General features: G+C 42.0%; 1 protein-coding gene and 1 long non-coding RNA gene across 3 annotated transcripts in view; one reads left to right on the top strand and one right to left on the bottom strand.

The window, feature by feature from the left end:
- The window catches only part of FER1L6 (fer-1 like family member 6), a 214,850-nt gene that overhangs the window by 108,290 nt on the left and 85,629 nt on the right, over window positions 1-20,931 (bottom strand). For both annotated transcript variants that reach the window (XM_009213548.4, XM_009213549.4), the window contains 2 exons: window positions 7,376-7,556; window positions 986-1,106 (listed from right to left, as the gene is read on the bottom strand). In XM_009213548.4, coding sequence (XP_009211812.3) covers window positions 986-1,106; window positions 7,376-7,556 — 302 coding nt within the window. The remainder of the gene's footprint in view (window positions 1-985; window positions 1,107-7,375; window positions 7,557-20,931) is intronic.
- Window positions 1-20,931, top strand: part of LOC103887094 — a 49,246-nt gene that overhangs the window by 9,008 nt on the left and 19,307 nt on the right. Inside the window, exon 2 of the long non-coding RNA XR_004185923.1 lies at window positions 6,515-6,557. This is a non-coding gene — a long non-coding RNA (uncharacterized LOC103887094). The remainder of the gene's footprint in view (window positions 1-6,514; window positions 6,558-20,931) is intronic.

Below are 20,931 nucleotides of genomic sequence, written 5' to 3'. Positions count from 1 at the left end.
GTAACATAGTGAGATCCTGTCTCAAAAAAAAAAAAAAAAAAAAAAATCAGGCATGGTTGCATGCGTGCACCTGTAGTTCCAAATACTTGGGATGCTGAGGTGGGAGGATTGCCTAGGAGTTCCAGGCCATCCTGGGCAACACAGTGAGACTCCATCTCTACAAAATATTTTAAAAATTAGCCAGGGGTGGTAGGACATGCCTGTGGTCCCAGCTACATGGGGGGCTGAGGCAGGAGGATTACTTGAGCCCAGAAGGGCAAGGCTGCAGTGAGCTGTGATTATGCCACTGCATTCCAGCCTGAGTGACAAAACAAGACCACCTTCTCAAAAACGAAACAAAACAAAACAGGGTGTTATGTAAGAAGATAAGGGGGTAGAAGGTGCCACACTCTTCCCTGAGGAAGTCTGAAACCAAACCCTGGAATTTGGCTGGGTTACAAGAAGACTAGAGAGGGGAAAAGTAACAGAGGAAAAGGCATGGTGGTGGCTGGGAGGCTTAAAGGAATTTGGCTTTTTCAACATATTCAAAGGAGACCAGTGTGGTTGGAACAAAGTAAGGGAGGAAGAACATAGGAAAGACGGGGCTGTAGAGGCAGGCAGGGTCTGATGTTGTAGGTAGTTGTCCACCGTGCCAGGGACTTAGGAATTTTTATTAGTTGAAGCCAGGATCTATCAATTTTGTGAGAAAGTTGTCAATTCCTGCCCTTCGGAGATTAGAAAAACAGCCCATATCTAGATCCTATAACAGCCAGAAGCAGGGCAGGGATTTGAACTTAGGTAGTTTGATTCAAGTCCAGGGATTTTACAAAATGTTATCTCATTCCCCTAGATACGCATGGTAGGATCCACATGCCCTCCAAATGCACCATCCCCCATTTGTTTGTATTTAAACTGAGGTTAACATCCTCTACTAGGTGGATTTTAAAAATCCCTTCCCCGACCAGCTTCCCAATCCTCTAATCCATCACCTGTCAGAGTCACCTACCAGGAAGTCTGCCATTTTCTCCAGCATGTTGGACCAGTGCAGCCTGAAGGTCTGGTCTCCCCAAGAGCTGACGAAGTAGACACAGGGCTTCTTAGCCTCAAATGGCAAATAGTTGTAATTCCTGTGAAAACAATTAGGTCTGGAAGCTAGCTGGTAATCAGTGTTTTCCAGGCAACCCCAGTCACACGTTAATGTTTTGTATGTTCTGGGCAGGACTCGGGAGGCATGGTAACAAAACTATCAAACTTTTAACACCATCCTTAGTCTATAATTGGGGACTTGTGAGCAATGAACAATGAACAGTTAGATGGCTACAATGGAGAGGTATTAACAGCCACCATCAGAACTGGAAGAAAGCTTAGAAACAATCACCAGAGAACAGGATTTTTTTTACGCAGGCCTTTTTCAAGGAGGATTACTTTATTTTTATTTAATTAATTTAATTAAGTAATTAATTTTTAAAAGGCAAGGTCTTGCTCCATCACCCAGGCTGGAGTGCAGGAGGAGGACGATTTTAAATGAGAGAGGGAAAATGGGAAGAAAAGTAACTTTTCCTTTCTGGTCACTATGTGCCAGGCATGTGTGAAAGTCAAGGTAACAGATGTATTCCACAGTGGTTGTACTAGTTTCCATTCCCAACAGCAGTGTGGAAGTGTTCCCTTTGCACCACATCCCTGCCAACATCTATTGTTTTTTTATTTTTTAGTAATGGCCATTCTTGCAGGAGTAAGGTAGTTTTGCGCATTTTGAGTATTTTTGCATTTTGTGCGTTTTGAGCATAGTGGTTTTGATTTGCATTTGTGCGTTTTGAGTGTTTGTGCATTTTGAGCATTGTGGTTTTGATTTACACTTCCCTGATTATTAGTGATGCTGAGCATCTTTTCATATGTCTGTTGGCCATTTGCGTATCTTCCTCTGAGAATTGTCTATTCATGTCCTTAGCTCACTTTTTGATGAGACTGTTTTCTTCTTGATAATTTGAGTTCCTTGTAGATTCTAGATATTTGTCCTTTGTCACATGTATAGATTGTGAAGATTTTCTCCCACTCTGTGGGTTGTCTGTTTACTCTGCTGACTGTACCTTTTGCTGTGCAAAAGCTCCTTAGTTTAATTAAATCCCACCTATTTATCTTTGTTTTTGTTGCATTTGTTTTTGGGTTCTTGGTCATAATATCTTTGCCTAAGCCAATGTCTAGAAGGGTTTTTCTGATGTTATCTTCTAGAATTTTAATAGTTTCAGGTCTTAAAGAACTAAAAGCAGAACTATCATTTGATTCAGCAATTCCACTACTGGGTATCTACCCAGAGGAAAATAAGTTATTATACAAAAAAGATACGTACATGCATGTTTATAGCAGCACAATTCACAACTGCAAAAATGTGGAACCAGCCCAACTGTCCATTAATCAACAAGTGGATAAAGAAACTGTGGTATGTGTGCATATATATGACGGAATACTACTCAGCCATAAAAAGGAATGAATTAATGGCATTTGCAGCAATCTGAATGTGATTGGAGACTATTATTCTAAGTGAAGTAACTCAGGAATGGAAAACCAAACATTGTATGCTCTCACTCATAAGTGGGAGCTAAGCTATGAGCTATGAGGATGCAAAGGCATAAGAAGGATACAATGGACTTTGGGGACTTGGAGGGGAAAGGGTGGGAGGAGAGTGAGGGATAAAAGACTACAAATTGGGTTCAGCGTATACTGCTTGGGTGATGGACAGACCAAAATCTCACAAATCACCACTAAAGAATGTACTCATGTAACCAAATACCACCTGTTCCCCCAAAACCTATGGGAAAAAAACAATTTTTTAAAAAAGAAAACAGATATAAATGCATTATATAAGCTGAAATTGCTAGAGAAATGTAAAAAGATAATCATACTATCAATGAGGGTAAAGGCTTGTGTCCCAAACTAAACTTCAGCATTTCATGGCTTGCCCGTCTAACCACCTTTCCCTCCATCCACTTTTCCTTCCATCCTTCTTTTCTTCCACCCATCCGTCTGATATTTTGTGTTGTCAGGAACTAATGCCAATAGTGTAGGTTACTTGCTTGGCTAAAAGGGACAAGAGGGATAGCAAAGTAGCTAAAAGGGGAAGCTGTGGAGCCAGAAGGAGTATTTGAAGACAGCAGTTGGAAATGTGAGCATGCCGATGAGAGGCAGTTAACAGCGTGAGAGAGATGACAGAAAAGCGGCAGCTAATTTATATGTTTTAATTCCAAGAAGGAAGGGGATGGGTGTGGAGGTAGCTAAGCGAGGAGAAATATGGCAAAAATTTGAAGAAGCTCCCTGCCTAATGACAGCTATTATTTTGACCAGGTTTCCCCCCAAACCCAGTGTAATTTTTTCCCAAACATCTGGGACTGTGTGAAGAGAACTGTGCAAGGCTAAAGTCCATGGAATGGGTGTGACAGGATGACACATGGAGCAAGAAGCCTCTATAAAGTAGGAGGGGTGGCGGGGGGAGAGAGACAGAGAGAGCGAGAGCGAGAGAGTGAGAGAGTGAGAGAGTGAGAGAGCGAGAGAGAGAGAGAGAGACTGACCAACCTTTGTTTCCATTCCAAAAAACTAAAGAGAACTTCAGCCTGAAAGAATGGATGATTGCTCTTTTTAGCTCTGCCACACAAATTTCGTCTGAAGGAGACAATAAAATTAGTGAAGGTGTCCCATGGTCTGTTCTGCAGAAAACAGACCGGCAGGTGTTTACTCAGAAGAGAAGCCACGTAAGTTTTTGGAAGAAACTGGGTTTGGTTATTACAGCAGGAGAACAAAAACAAGTTTAGAAACCAAACTGCTCTATTTCATCTCTTTAAAAATCATTGCACTAAGAATCCTGCAGATAAATAAATTCCCACCCCAAATTTTACTTTGTCTCAAGGTTTCTTTGGTTTGGATTATTTTATGCTAATGATGTTCAACAAGGCCTTTGTCTCTTTGGTTCTCAGGACCTTCTAGTCTTAGTATGTCTACATGGACAAGGATGCCGTGGCTTCTTAGGCAAACTGCAGGCAGCAGATGGGAAGGTGCTGTGCTGCTTGTGGAAAGAGGAGAATGCCAGTCTAAATGGCTGTGCTGATACAGGACCAGCCTTGTGACTTTGGGTCATCACATGATGTCCTGCCATTGGATATCTTATTCTCCAGTCCCATTCCGGAGCTCCAGCCTAGTAAATTAGATGCATGTGAATGCATGTGCTTTGCAAAACTGGAAAGCCCAGAACAAATCCAAGGTGACATTTTAATGGGGGCAGCAAATAAATTGTGTGTGTTCAAATATATGTGCACATGCATGCATATATGTGTACATATGTATAGGGGTCTTTTATAGACATAGACTTTTCCAACTCAGCTGCTGCCTCCCTGGCTTGTCACTATATAGACAGAGCCTCAGTATGGTGACTGAAGAGTGTATAGAAAGCCCAACTGTACCAAAAAAATACCAGCATGACTTATTTTGGTTTCCTTAAGTCAGCAGGACAGCACTAATATGAGGTGCATCCAAGGATGCTTTGAAACCTCTCATCTCCTCCTAAATCCTTCCCTTGCCATCCTCCCCTGAAATCCCCACCAATAGTCAACAATGGCTAATCCATCAAGGTAGAGAATGTCTTCACTGCCTGGCCTCAGTGCAAAGATGCAGAGTACCTCTGAGTAGTCTCAGAACAGTCCCCCAGAACTGCAGAGCCAGCTGTTCACTCACTGATGGTCTCAGTTTTGAGAATAAAGTTAAAAGACAGAGGAATTTGGGGTTGTCTCCGGTGTTGTAAAGAATGACAGATAAACAGGTATGGCATTCAGGGACCCAAAAAAATACCCCAAAGAAGGTGATTCATGGAAGGCCCATGGAAGGACAAGGTTTAGAAAATTCAGGGAATGCTCAAAAACAAGAGGACAAACAGCTAAGACTATTTCAATGGACTCCATTCTGCTTTGTCCTAAATGCTTTCCCTCAATCCCTTAAGCACATTCTCATCCTTTAGGATGTTACTCTTTCTGTGCCTTTTCCCAACTCCTTACCTCCTCCTCAGTGGGATTACTCACCTGACTCTGTTCCCATAGTACTCTGTACCCAATCCAGTTATAGTAATTCCTTAACTTATTCAAAAACACTTATGAGCACAGAGATGAACAGATATGCGTGTGAAGAAGGCACAGTCCCTGGCCTCAACATGCTCCCAGTTTAACAGAGGAGAGAGACAGATAAAAACATCTTCAATCAGTGCTTGGGGACGTAAGGACAGAAATCCAAATCAGACTGGGGGTTCAGGGAAGGGAACTGGGCTTTGTCTCAAACCTAGCAGTTCTGAGGAGGGGGATTATTGCCAGGTATAAGGAAGAGTGCGTTCAAAGGTCCAGAAGCAGCACACAGCAGGACATATTGGGAAACTGCCAGGGGCACCGCAGTTTGGAATGGAAGAGTTTGTAGAGTGGCCAAAAATGAAGGTGGAGAAGTAGACTGGGATCACATCCATAAGCTATGGCCTCTGGAATTAATCCTGAAAGCCACAGGTCATCAATGAGTGAGGTGAATCAGGGGAGTAAATGGTTCTCACAGTTTAGCGAAGGTCTTGAATAAGATCCAAGTTAGGTAGGAGGTGTTGTTGCTGTTGTTTTCTAGTAATTCAGGCTGAAGGTGCCAATGGCCAGAATTTTTAAATGGCAATAGATTTGAGAAATACTTAAGAACTGTATTGACTGACTTCATCACTGAGCAGATGCAGGTAGGAAGGACAAGAGATCGGTTGACCGTTTTTTTTTTTTTTTTTTTTTTTGAGATGGAGTCTTCCACTGTCACCCAGGCTGGAGTGCAGTGGCGCGATCTCCACTCACTGCAACCTCCGCCTCCCAAGTTCAAGCGATTCTCCTGCCTCAGCCTCCTGAGTAGCTGGGATTACAGACACCCGCCACCACACCCTGCTAATTTTTTGTATTTTTAGTAGAGACGGGGTTTCACTATGTTGGCCAGGCTGGTCTTGAACTCCTGACCTCGCAATCCACCCACCTCGGCATGAGCCACCTCACCCAACCAACAGTTGAAAATCTTCTTGCCTGTGGCTTGGAGGACTCAGAAGGGTAAGCTCAGTCTATGAGACAGGAAAAATAGGGAAAGAAGAAAAGTTGTCTGTGAAGACAATGGGCCTTGTGAGTAATCTGGGACATCCAAGCGGAAGTGCTGAGATCTGCTGCTCAGGAAAGAGGGCTGTCTAGGAAAACAGATTTGGGAGTCCCTGTTATCCTGAGAGTGGTCATGGTTCAGTCCCCAGAGAGTGTCCAGATTGAAAAGAGCAGAGGGACTGAGGAGCATAGAGATGTAGCCTTGTCGGGGCCATGCAACATCTTCATTCTCTTCGCATGCAAAATGTGGGAAGAAACGTGCTATTATGAGAATCCAATAAGATCATACATATTTCAAGATGTGGCAATAAAAGACTCTTACTACACTATCCCTTCTCATTTGATCAGTGCTTGACACCATTTTCTTTTAAAAAATTCTATAATTTTACTTCTATTTGCAGGTTGAAAATTTGCATGGATTAAAGGAGATCAGTGAGAGTACGTGTAAGTGCCCCCAGCTGTTTTCTGAAATTATTTTTTCTGGTGCCTGACAATTGTTTTTTTTTTTTTTTGAGTCTTTCAGTTTGCAAATGACTGTGTCAAAAATAAGATAAGAAATGATGTATTCAATAATCCCATCAAATTGAATTTACATAATAGCACAGAACTCAGATGAATATAATAAGAGGGTTTGGATTGAAATTGTAAGTTCTGACCTTCCTACCTTATTTTGCTTCAGTTACAGAATAAAGGGTGCTTCAGATATGATCATCATCATCATCATTGCTCTGCCCTTAAATGAATCACCTAGGTGTGTTATCTGGAGGGTCGTCATGTTGCTAAAGATTCAGTTGAGTGGTACTTACCCTCTTGCTCCAATTTGCACCTTGTTCTCATAGCTGAGATTAAAAAATTATGTTTCTGGCCGGGCATGGTGGCTTATGCCTGTAATCCCAGCACTTCGGGAGGCCGAGGCCGGGGGATCATGAGATCAGGAGATCAAGACCATCCTGGTCAAAATGGTGAAACCCCATCTCTACTAAAAACACAAAAATTAGCCAGGCATGGTGGTGTGTGCCTATAGTCCCAGCTATTCAGGAGGCTGAGGCAGGAGAATCACTTGGACCCGGGAGGCAAAGGTTGCAGTGAGCTGAGATGCGCCACTGCACTCCAGTCTGGTGACTGAGCAAGACTCCGTCTCAAAAAAAAAAAAAAAAAAAAAAAATTCTGATTTTAGTGAAGAACTGAAGAAAACAGTCCTAGAAATTGGACAAAATCCCATACCAAAATCCTTGGCTGTTCTCCCAGGCTATGTCTCCTACCTGTTCCCTTCTGTCACCAGTGGCTTCTCTGGGTGAGTGGTGGAGGCCATAGGAATGGGAACATCATGGGCCACATCCCCTTGTCCTTCGTGAAGCAGTGGAAGGAGGTCTTCTTCAGCTGATTCAGCTGACTTCTTACTCCCTTGATGGGACCCTCCATCAATCAGGTTTCCAAAATTACCTGCAGAGGCAGTAGCAAGAGGAAAGGGGTCAGGTGTTGGTAACCAGAATCAGTCTGCTTGGCATAAAGATCCAAGCTCATGTTCTCCCACGGCAATAAGGTAAGCTGTCATTATGAAGGTAGAAAGAGCAATGATCAGACCAACAAGACTGACAATGACGATGAGCTATCAGTTCTATCCATCTTATCTTCTCTTTTGTAATAACTACACAAATGACAGATTAGAAAATACGATCAACTAAAAAGAGTCGCTAGAAATCACAAAACTGTTATAACCATTTAAACATTAGAGTGTACAACCTTGCAAAACTTTTAATAGAGATGTTGGTAAAGAATCATAGATATGTCATTTTGTAACCTGCCTTTTTCACTAAACAAAATATCATGAACACCTTTCCAAACCTGCTTCTTCTCTAAGAGAAGACTTCTCGTCTAAATCCCCAAAGACAAAATTATGTTTGAGAGAGAGAGAGAGAGAGAGAGAGAGGTAGAGTGGGGAGAGAGGGAAGGAAAACATTATTTTTTCCCCTACAAATAGGGCAGCTTTTGTGCCACAAATATCTTTGTATAGGAATAGATATTCCCTGCAGGCATATTGGTGTCATTGATCTTTCCATTTTATAATCTAATGTCAAATGCTTTAAAAGATTTAGATGAACATTTCTCTTTTGGAAGGAGCTGCAAAATTAGCCATATTACAGAGTTGGTTGACTGTTCAAGAAAGGTTCAGGATCAAAAGTCCACAATCACGTGGACCCCTTAACTTGGGAAGCCTTCCTAACTTCTCCTTCTCTAACCCCTGCCTCTCCTCTCCAGGCAGGCCAGGTATCACTATTCTGTCTCCCTGCAGTAGTCATTGGTGGTGCCCCACCCAGATCCTCTTTACCAGGAAGGAGCCCTCAAACCCCAGATACTGAGATCACTGCTAATAGCTTACAACAGCCACTTTCCATGGAGAACTGCCTTCCACTGATGGAGTCTGCCTCTCCACAGAAGATTATAAGGCCCCCTTCTTGTGCCTGAAGCCACTCACAGCTTGGTGTGGGGATGTAAAAGCCCAGCCCACTTGCCTCAAAATGGGGCCAAGTCTGTGATGCCACTCACTTGAGAGCACCACACAGGATCAGGCTGTGGCTGGTCTCCCTGCCCTCAGAGACCTGCCCTATGCTCCATCACCCGCTTCTCCCGAGAGCATGCCACCCAAACCTCACATGTATGAGAATCTTCCCAAGTTTCGTTTCTGGGAACCTAACCTAAACAGGTCCCTAACATCACATCATATTCCCATCATTCCTCTACCATCTTGTTTTCAGATAATTTACTTAGATGTCTACAAATGTCTTGAGAATGAAAATAGTATCTTGCTAATTTTTGTGTCTCCACTGGTCATGGAACAAACGCAGGGAGGGTCTTGATTCGTATTTAGTGAATCAGTGACCTCAATGTGTTTCTATGTCCATAAGAGTCTTTCTCCCAGTTCATTCCAATACATTCTTTTCTTCCCTTCTCCATTATTCTTACCTTAGGAATAATACTAAAATACCTGAGAGAGGCATAATAATATCCTAGAAAGAGAAGGAGACTTAGAGTTAGCAGGTCTTGTTTGAGTCCTCTTTTTAAAATTCACCAGCTATATAAGCTGAGGTGGTTATTCGACCTCTCTCGATATCCATTATGGCTGAAACCATTGAAATTGTTGTAAGTCAATCACGAAGGCAGAGCACGAGAGCAGAGAAATAGGATAATTAGATGGGGTTTTAATAGCACAACAGGGAAGAGAATTGAGACAACTGGGAAGAGTGTGGCTAAAGGGATGAACCATGTAGTCTGAGATGGACAGAGATGAAAGTGAAACAGAAGAAAGGGTTGGGTATCTTCATGAGTCAAAGGGAAGATATTATAGTAAGAGACAATGAGAAGAATGGAGGGCAGGGCCAGAGAATAGGCTACTGGAGAGAAGGCCAGAGCGGGGGACACTCCCATATGCAGCTCACTACTCCCCTGTGGAACCCAGTCAACTAAGGCAATTTACTGCCTATTGGCAAGTTCTTCCTTGGATAGACCCCAAGTCACCCCACTTTTCACATATGTCCATGTCTTCTTAGACCCATCCTAGAGCCCCACATCATAAGCCTCCTTCCTCTTCTCTGGTCTTTTGATGCTTAAAGGCAGCTTCCAGGTCTCTCTCAGTCCCCACCCAAACCTGTCTTCTCAGAGCTAACCCTCCTGGGTCCCTCTGCCCTCTCTATAAAGATACATGTTCCCAAAATGTATCTCTACTTTCTGGTCATGCAGACAGGAGATTCTTTGTGAGGTTTCCAGCTGTATGGCTTAAAAGGACTGTATTTCATCTCTATTTTTTTTCTGCCCTGTTCAAAGAGAGCTTCCTGAATACAAATCATGACCTTCTATGATGGAATGCTCTTTCTGGGAATGGCTTTCCCAGTTGCACAATAGCCCAAGATTTGGGGAGTTACATAATAACATCTACTGTATGCATGGCACTTTGTATGCCTTAACTCCTTAAACTTTTGCAACAACTCTATGAGGAATTCATTTCACAGATGAAGAAACTGAGACTCAGAGACATTAAGTGAACTCTGGGTAATGGAACCAGGATTAGGAATCCAAGTATGTCTGAATCTAAACCTACAGTCTTAATCACTTTTGTGAAGTATGAAAATAAATGCAGAGAGAAGGTGGAGCAAGATAGCCAAATAGAACCCTGAAGTGATCACCCCCCACAGAGAGACCAAATTAAACAACTATTCATACAAAATAAGCACCTTCATAAGAACCAAAAATCAGGTGAGTGATTACAGTACCTGGTTTTAACATCATATTAAGGAAAGCAGCACTGAAGAAGGTAGGAAAAACAGTCTTGAATTGCCTATAGGCGATTCATTCCTCCCCATCCCCCAGCAGTGTGGAGAGAAATTTTCTCTCCAAATGGTGTGGAGAGAAAATCTGAGCACTTGGGGATGAAAAAAATGCAGTGATTGTGGAATTTTGTATTGGAACTCAGTGCTGCCTTGTCACAGTGGAAAGCAACACCAGGCAGAACCCAGCCATCGCCCAAGGAGGGAGCATCTAGACCAGACTTAGCCAGAAGCAAATCGTCCATCCTAAGTTCCAGCAAGCTTCGCCACTACAGGCTGAGGTGCTCTGCGGTCCTAAATAAACTTGAAAGGTAGTCTAGGCCACAAAGACTGCCATTTCTGGAAAAGTCCTGGTGCTATGCTGGGCTCAGAGACAGTGGACTTGGGGTGCACATGCCCTAGGTGAGACATAAGCTGGGGCAGCCAAGGAATTTTCACTCTTCTCCCAACACTTAGCAGCCCTGGGAGGGACTCCTTCCCTCTGCTTGAGGAAGGGAGTGAGGAGAATAAAGACAACCTTGTCTTGCAACTTGTTTACCAGGTCAGCCACAGAATTAGCACCAGGCAGAGTTGTAAGATCCACATTTCAGACCCTAGCCCACAGATGACATTCTTTTTTTTTTTTTTTTTTTGAGATAGAGTCTCACTCTGTGGTCCAGGCTAGAGTGTAGTGGCTTGATCTCAGCTGACTGTAACCTCTGCCTCCCAGGTTCAGGCAACTCTCCTGCCTCAGCCTCCCGAACAGCTGGGATTGCAGCCATGCATCACCACACCTGGCTAATTTCTGACACCCAGCTAATTTTGTATTTTTAGTAGAGACAGGGTTTCATCATGCTGGCCAGGCTGTTCTCAAACTCCTGACCTCAAGTGATGCACCTGCCTCAGCCCCCCAAAGTCCTGGGATTGCAGGCGTGAGCCACCATGCCCGGTCCCAAGATGACATTTCTAAACACACCTTGGAACAGAAGGGAACCCACTGCCTTGAAAGGAAGAAACCAGTCCTAGCAGAATTAATCATCTACAGACTAAAGAGCCCTTGGGCCTTGGATAATCAGCAATGGTAGCCAGGCAGTACCACCACAGTCCTTGGGTGAGGCTCAGCACCATGCTGACTTCAGGTGTGACCCAACACATTCCCAGCTGTGTTAGCTATGGGGAGAAACCCCTTCAGTTTGAGGAAAGGAGAGGAAAGTATAAAGGGGACTTTGTCTCACAGCTTGGATACCAGCTTGGCCACAATGAGGTAGAATACCAAGCAGGCTCTTGGGGCTCCTGATTTCAGGCCTTCACTCTCCTAGACAGCCAGAGAGGAGCCCATTGTTGCAAAGGGAGAGAACTAAGCCTGGATTCATCATAAGCAGACTAAAGAGCCCTTGGGCCTTGAGTGAACATTGGTAATCACCAGGCAGTACTAGCTGTAGGACTAGGGTGGTGGTGGTCATGGGGAGAGACTCTGCTGCTTGAGGAAAGGAGAGAGAAGAGTGGAAAGAATGTTGTCTTACAACTTGGATGCCAGCTCAGCCACAGTAGAATAGAAAACCAGGTAGATTTCTAAGGTTTTAGATTCCAAGTCCTGGCTCCCAGATGACATCTCTGGACCCACCTGGGGCCAGGGGTGAACTCATTTCCCTGAAAGAAAGGACAGGCACCTGGCTGGATTAAGCACCTGCTGATGTACAGCCCTTGGTCCTTGAGTGAACACAGGCAATAGCCAGAGAGTGGTCACCGTAGGCCTTAGGCGAGACCCAGGGATGTGCTGGCTTTGGGTCTGAGCCAGCCCAGTCCCAGTGGTGGTAGCAACAGAAGTGCTTGTGTTACCCCTCCCCCAGCTCCAGGCAACTCAGTACAGAGACAGAGAGTTTCCCTCTTTTTCAGGGAAACTAAGAGAACAAGTGTCTCTGCCTATTAATCAAGAGAATTCTTTTGGATCTTACCCAAGATCACCAGGGCAGTACCTCTACAACTCTGCAAGAGCCACAGTGTTACTAGGCTTGGAGTTTCCCCTAATTCAGATGCAACTGCAGTAACCAAAGAATTAGATCACAACTCCCAAGTCCCTTCAAATATCTAGAAAGCCCTCCTAAGAAGGATGGGTGCAAACAAGCCCAAACTACAAACACTACAATAAATACCTAACTCTTCAATGCCTAGACACCAAATAATATCCACAAGCATCAAGACCATCCAGAAAAACATGAGCTCACCAGGCAAACTAAATAAGGCACTAGTGACCAATCCCAGAGCAGCAGGGATATGTGAGCTTTCAGAGAAATCAAATAGCTGTATAGAGGAAACTCGATAAAATTCAGGAGAACACAGAGAAGCAATTCAGAATACTACCAGGCAAATTTAACAAAGAGATTAAATAATTAGAAACAATCAAGCAGAAATTCTGGAGCTAAAAAATGCAACCAACATACTGAAGAATACATCAGTCTCTCTTAACAGCAGAATTAAGCAGAAGAAGAATTAGTAAGCTTAAAGATAGCCTATTTGAAAATACACAGAGGAAACGAAAAAAAGAATAGAAAAGAATAAAACATGCCTACAAGATCTAGAAAATCACCTCTAAAGGGCAAATCTAAGAATTATTGGCCTCAACGAGGAGGTAGAGAGACAGAATTCAGGGTAGAAAGTTTATTCAAAGGGATAATAACAACAGAGAGCTTCCCAACCCTAGAGAAAGATCTCAATATTCAAGAACAAGGCTATAGAACACCAAGCAGATGTAATCCAAAGACTACCTCAAGACATTTAATAATCAAAGTCCCAAACCTCAAGGATAAAGAACCTAAAAGCAGCAAGAGAAAAGAAACAAACAACATACAAAGAAGTTCCAATACATCTGTCAGGAGACTTCTCAGTGGAAACCTTACAGGACGGGAGAGAGTGGCATGCCATATTTAAAGTACTAAACAATAACAACAAAAACCCTTTTATCCTAGGATAGTATATTTAGCAAAAATATCCTTTAAACATGGAGAAATGAAGACTTTCACAGACAAACAAAAACTGAGATTTCATCAACACTAGACCTATCCTAAAAGACATGCTAAAGGGAGTTTTTCAACTTGAAAGAAGAAGATGTTAATGAGCAATAAGAAATCATCTGAAGGTACAAAACTCACTGGTAGTAGTAAGTACACAAAGAAACATAGAATATTATAATACTGTAATTGTGGTGTCTAAATTACTTGTATCTTTAATAGAAAACTAAAAGATGAACCTATCAAAAACAAATAACTACAACAACTTTAAGACATGGACAATATACAACAAATATTTTAAAGTGAGTGGATGAAATTAAAGTGTAGAGTTTTTATTCATTTTCTCTTTGCTGTTTCTTTTTTTTTTTTTTTTTTTTTGCTTCTTTATACAGTGTTATCATCAATTTAAAATATGGGTTATAAGATCACATTTCAAGCCTCATGGTAACCTCAAATCAAAAAACATACAACAGATGCACAAAAAATTAAAAGAAATTAAAACATGTCAGAGAAAATTGCCTTCACTAAAAAAAAGGAAGGAAGAAAACGAAGACCATGAAACAACCAGAAAACAAATAACAAAATAGCAGGAGTAAGTTCTTATGTATCAATAATAAAATTGAATGTAAGTGGATAAACTCTCTAATCAAAAAATATACAGTGGCTGAATAAATAAAAACACAAGGTCCAATAATCTGTTGCCTACAAGAAACACACTTCACTTACACACAGAGACTGAAAAAAAAAATGAAGAAGGATATTCCATGTAAACGGAAACAAACAAAAAACAGGAGTAGCTATAATTATATTACACAAAGCAGATTTCAAGATAAAAATTATGAAGAGACAAAGGAGTCAATTCAGCAGGAGGATATAACAATTGAAAATACACAGGTGACAAGATGGCCGAATAGGAACAGCTCCAGGCTCCAGCTCCCAGCGCGAGTGACACAGAAGATGGGTGATTTCTGCATTTTCAACTGAGGTACCAGGTTCATCTCACTAGGGAGTGCCGGACAATCAGTGCTGGTCAGCTGGGGCAGCTGACCAGCGAGAGCTGAAGCAGGGTGAGGCATCGCCTCACCTGGGAAGTGCAAGGGGGAAGGGAATCCCTTTTCCTAGCCAGGGGAAATGAGACACCCAACACCTGGAAAATTGGGTAACTCCCACCCCAATACTGCGCTTTACCAAGGGTCTTAGCAAACCGCACACCAGGAGATTATATCCCATACCTGGCCGGGAGGGTCCCACGCCCACAGAGCCTCCCTCATTGCTAGCACAGCAGTCTGAGATCTAACTGCAAGGCAGCAGCGAGGCTGGGGGAGGGGCGCCTGCCATTGCTGAGGCTTAAGTAGGTAAACAAAGCCACCAGGAAGCTTGAACTGGGTGGAGCCCACAGCAGCTCAAGGAAACCTGCCTGTCTCTGTAGACTCCACTTCTGGGGACAGGGCACAGCTAAACAAAAAGCAGCAGAAACCTCTGCAGATGCAAACGACCCTGTCTGACAGCTTTGAAGAGAGCAGTGGATCTCCCAACATGGAGGCTGAGATCTGAGAACAGACAGACTGCCTGCTCAAGTGGGTCCCTGACCCCTGAGTAGCCTAACTGGGAGACATCCCCCACTAGGGGCAGATTGACACCCCACACCTCACACAGTGGGGTACACCCCTGAGACGAAGCTTCCAAAGCAAGAATCAGACAGGTACACTCGCTGTTCAGCAATATTCTATCTTCTGCAGCCTCTGCTGCTGATACCCAGGCAAACAGGGTCTGGAGTGGACCTCAAGCAATCTCCAACAGACCTACAGCTGAGGGTCCTGACTGTTAGAAGGAAAACTAACAAACAGGAAGGACACACACACCAATACCCCATCAGTACATCACCATTATCAAAGACCAAAGGCAGATAAAACCACAAAGATGGGGAAAAAGCAGGGCAGAAAAGCTGGAAATTCAAAAAATAAGAGCGCATCTCCCCCTCCAAAGGAACACAGCTCATCACCAGCAATGGATCAAAGCTGGACAGAGAATGACTTTGATGAGATGAGAGAAGAAGGCTTCAGTCCATCAAACTTCTCAGAGCTACAGGAGGAATTACATACCTAGCACAAAGAAACTAAAAATCTTGAAAAAAGAATGGAAGAATGGATAATTAGAATAATCAATGCAGAGAAGGCCACAAATGAACTGACAGAGATGAAAACCATGACACGAGAAATACGTGACAAATGCACAAGCTTCAGTAACTGACTCAATCAACTGGAAGAAAGAGTATCAGCAATTGAAGATCAAATGAAAGAAATGAAGTGAGAAGAGAAGTCTAAAGAAAACAGAGGAAAAAGAAATGAACAAAGCCTTCAAGAAGTATGGGATTATGTGAAAAGACCAAATCTACATCTGATTGGGGTGCCTGAAAGTGAGGGGGAAAATGGAACCAAGCTGGAAAACACTCTTCAGGATATCATCCAGGAGAACTTCCCCAACCTACTAAGGCAGGCCAACATTCAAATTCAGGAAAGACAGAGACCGCCACAAAGATACTCCTCAAGAAGAGCAACTCCAAGACACATAATTGTCAGATTCACCAAAGTTGAAATGAAGGAAAAACTGTTAAGGGCAGCCAGAGAGAAAGGTCGGGTTACCCAGAAAGGGAAGCCCATCAGACTAACAGCAAATCTCTTGGCAGAAACTCTACAAGCCAGAAGAGTGTGGGGGCCAATATTCAACATTCTTAAAGAAAAGAATTTTCAACCCAGAATTTCATATCCAGCCAAACTAAGTTTCGTAAGTGAAGGAGAAATAAAATCCTTTACAGACAAGCAAATGCTTAGAGATTGTGTCACCACCAGGCCTGCCCTACAAGAGACCCTGAAGGAAGCACTAAACATGGAAAGGAACAACAGGTACCAGCCATTGCAAAAACATGCCAAAATGTAAAGACCATCGATGTTAGGAAGAAACTGCATCAACTAACGAGCAAAATAACCAGCTAATATCATAATGACAGGATCAAGTTCACACATAACAATATTAATCTTAAATGTAAATGGACTAAATGGTCCAATTAAAAGACACAGATGGGCAAATTGGATAAAGAGTCAAGACCCATCAGTTTGCTGTATTCAGGAGACCCATCTCACATGCTGACACACACAGGCTCAAAATAAAAGGGATGGAGGAAGATCTACCAAGAAAATGGAGAACAAAAAAAAAGCAGGGGGAACAAAAAAAAATGCAATCCTAGTCTCTGATAAAACAGACTTTAAACCAACAAAGATCAAAAGAGACAAAGAAGGCCATTACATAATGGTAAAGGGATCAATTCAACAGGAAGAGCTAACTATCCTAAATATATATGCACCCAATACAGGAGCACCCAGATTCATAAAGCAAGTCCTTAGAGACTTACAAAGAGACTTAGACTCCCATACAATAATAATGGGAGACTTCAAAAACCCACTGTCAACATTAGACAGATCCACGAGACAGAAAGTTAACAAGGATATCCAGGAATTGAACTCAACTCTGCACCAAGTGGACCTAATAGACACCTATAGAACTCTCCATCCCAAATCAACAGAATATACATTCTTCTCAGCACCACATCACACTTTTTTCAAAATTGACCACATAATTGGAAGTAAAGCACTCCTCAGCAAATGTACAAGAACAGAAATTATAACAAACTGTCTCTCAGACCACAGTGCAATCAAACTAGAACTCAGGACTAAGAAACTCAATCAAAACCGCTCAACTACATGGAAACTGAACAACCTGCTCCTGAATGACTACTGGGTACATCACGAAATGAAGGCAGAAATAAAGATGTTCTTTGAAACCAATGAGAACAAAGATACAACATACCAGAATCTCTGGGACACATTTAAAGCAGTGTGTAGAGGGAAATTTATAGCACTAAATGCCCACAAGAGAAAGCTGCAAAGATCTAAAATTGACACTCTAACATCACAATTAAAAGAACTAGAGAAGCAAGAACAAACACATTCAAAAGCTAGCAGAAGGCAAGAAATAACTAAGATCAGAGCAGAACTGAAGGAGATAGAGACACAAAAAACCCTCCAAAAAAATCAATGAATCCAGGAGCTGGTTTTTTGAAAAGATCAACAAAATTGATAGACCGCTAGCAAGACTAATAAAGAAGAAAAGAGAGAAGAATCAAATAGACACAATAAAAAATGATAAAGGGGATATCACCACCGACCCCACAGAAATACAAACTACCATCAGAGAATACTATAAACACCTCTATGCAAATAAACTAGAAAACCTAGAAGAAATGGATAATTTCCAGGACACTTACACTCTCCCAAGACTAAACGAGGAAGAAGTTGAATCCCTGAATAGACCAATAGCAGGCTCTGAAATTGAGGCAATAATTACTAGCCTACCAACCAAAAAAATCCAGGACTAGACGGATTCACAGCTGAATTCTACCAGAGGTACAAGGAGGAGCTGGTACCATTCCTTCTGAAACTATTCCAATCAATAGAAAAAGAGGGAATCCTCCCTAACTCATTTTATGTGGCCAGCATCATCCTGATACCAAAGCCTGGCAGAGACACAACGAAAAAAGAGAATTTTAGACCAATATCCCTGATGAACATTGATGCAAAAATCCTTGATAAAATACTGGCAAACTGAATCCAGAAGCACATCAAAAAGCTTATCCACCATGATCAAGCGGGCTTCATTCCTGAGATGCAAGGCTGGTTCAACATATGCAGATGCAGGAAAGGCCTTTGACAAAATTCAACAGCCCTTCATGCTAAAAACTCTCAATAAATTCGGTATTGATGGAACGTATCTCAAAATAATAAGAGCTATTTATGACAAACCCATGGCCAATATCATACTGAATGGGCAAAAACTGGAAGCATTCCCTTTGAAAACTGGCACAAGACAGGGATGCCCTCTCTCACCACTCCTATTCAACATAGTGTTGGAAGTTCTGGCTACGGCAATCAGGCAAGGGAAAGAAATAAGGGGTATTCAGATAGGAAAAGAAGAAGTCAAATTGTCCCTGTTTGCAGATGACATGATTGTACATTTAGAAAACCTCATCATCTCAGCCCAAAATCTCCTTAAGCTGATAAGAAACTTCAGCAAAGTCTCAGGATACAAAATTAATGTGCAAAAATCACAAGCATTTTATACACCAGTAACAGACAAACAGAGAGCCATATCAGGAATGAACTTCCATTCACAATTGCTTCAAAGAGAGTAAAATACCTAGGAATCCAACTTACAAGGGATGTAAAGGACCTCTTCAAGGAGAACTACAAACCACTGCTCAGTGAAATCAAAGAGGACACAAACAAATGGAAGAACATAGCATGCTCATGGATAGGAAGAATCAATATTGTGAAAATGTCCATACTGCCCAAGGTAATTTATAGATTCAATGCCATCCCCATCAAGCTACCAATGACTCTCTTCACAGAATTGGAAAAAACTGCTTTAAAGTTCATATGCAACCAAAAAAGACCCCGCATTGCCAAGACAATCCTAAGTCAAAAGAACAAAGCTGGAGGCATCACGCTACCTGACTTCAAACTATACTACAAGGCTATAGTAACCAAAACAGCATGGTACTGGTACCGAAACAGAGATACAGACCAATGGAACAGAACAGAGCCCTCAGAAATAATACCACACATCTACAGCCATGATCTTTGACAAACCTGAGAAAAACAAGAAATGGAGAAAGGATTCCCTATTTAATAAATGGTGCTGGGAAAATTGGCTAGCCATAAGTAGAAAGCTGAAACTGGATCCTTTCCTGACTCCTTATACGAAAATTAATTCAAGATGGATTAGAGACTTAAATGTTAGACCTAATACCATAAAAACCCTAGAAGAAAACCTAGGTAATACCATTCACGACATAGGCATGGGCAAGGACTTCATGTCTAAAACACCAAAAGCAACGGCAGCAAAAGCCAAAATTGACAAATGGGATCCCATTAAACTAAAGAGCTTCTGCACAGCAAAAGAAACTACCATCAGAGTGAACAGGCAACCTACAGAATGGGAGAAAATTTGTGCAATCTACTCATCTGACAAAGGGCTAATATCCAGAACCTACAAAGAACTCAAACAAATTTACAAGAAAAAAACAAACAACCCCATCAAAAAATGGGCAAAGGATATGAATAGACATTTCTCAAAAGAAGACATTCATACAGCCAACAGACACATGAAAAAATGCTCATCATCACTCGCCATCAGAGAAATGCAAATCAAAACCACAATGAGATACCATCTCACACCAGTTAGAATGGCAATCATTAAAAAGTCAGGAAACAACAGGTGCTGGAGAGGATGTGGAGAAATAGGAACACTTTTACACTGTTGGTGGGACTGTAAACTAGTTCAACCATTGTGGAAAACAGTATGGCGATTCCTCAAGGATCTAGAACTAGAAATACCATGTGACCCAGCCATTCCATTACTGGGTATATACCCAAAGGATTATAAATCATGCTGTTATAAAAACACATGCACACATATGTTTATTGTGGCACTATTCACAATAGCAAAGACTTGGAATCAACCCAAATGTCCATCAGTGACAGATTGGATTCAGAAAATGTGGCACATATACACCATGGAATACTATGCAGCCATAAAAAAGGATGAGTTTGTGTCCTTTGTAGGGACATGGATGCAGCTGGAAACCATCATTCTCAGCAAACTATTGCAAGAACAGAAAACCAAACACCACATGTTCTCACCCATAGGTGGGAACTGAACAATGAGATCACTTGGACTCGGGAAGGGGAACATCACACATCGGGGCCTATTATGGGGAGGGGGGCGGGGGAGGGATGGCATCGGGAGTTATACCTGATGTAAGTGACGAGTTGATGGGTGCTGTCGAGTTGATGGGTGCAGCACACCAACATGGCACAAGTATACATATGTAACAAACCTGCACGTTGTGCACATGTACCCTAGAACTTAAAGTATAATAATAAAATAAATAAATAAATAAAAAGGAAAAAAAAAAAAGAAAATACACAGGCCACCAATGCTGAAGCACCCAGATTTATAAAGGAATTATTATTAGAGCTAAAGGGAAAGATAGACCCCAACACAATAATAGTTGGAGACTTCAACACCCTACTTTCAGCATTGGAAAAATCATCCAGACAGAAAGTCAACAGAAAAACATTGGACTTAATCTGCACCATGGAACAAATGGACATAATAGATATTTATAGGACATTTCTTCTAATGGCTACAGCATACACATTCTTCTCAGCACATGGATCATTCTCAAGGACAGACCATATGTTAGGCCACAAAACAAGCCTTTAAAAATTCAAACCAATTAAAATTATATCAAGTATATTCTCTGATTACAATGGAATAAGACTGGAAATCAATAACGAGAGAAATACTGGAAATTATATGAGCACATATAAACAATATATTCCTGAATGGCCAGAGGGTCAATAAAGAAATTAAGAAGGAAACTTAAAAAAT

The sequence above is a fragment of the Papio anubis genome, chromosome 8 (genome assembly GCF_008728515.1).
Source record: "Papio anubis isolate 15944 chromosome 8, Panubis1.0, whole genome shotgun sequence".
Lineage (NCBI taxonomy): Eukaryota > Metazoa > Chordata > Mammalia > Primates > Cercopithecidae > Papio > Papio anubis.
The sequence above is the reverse complement of the archived record's forward strand: the minus strand, read 5'-3'. Positions and strand labels throughout refer to the sequence as shown.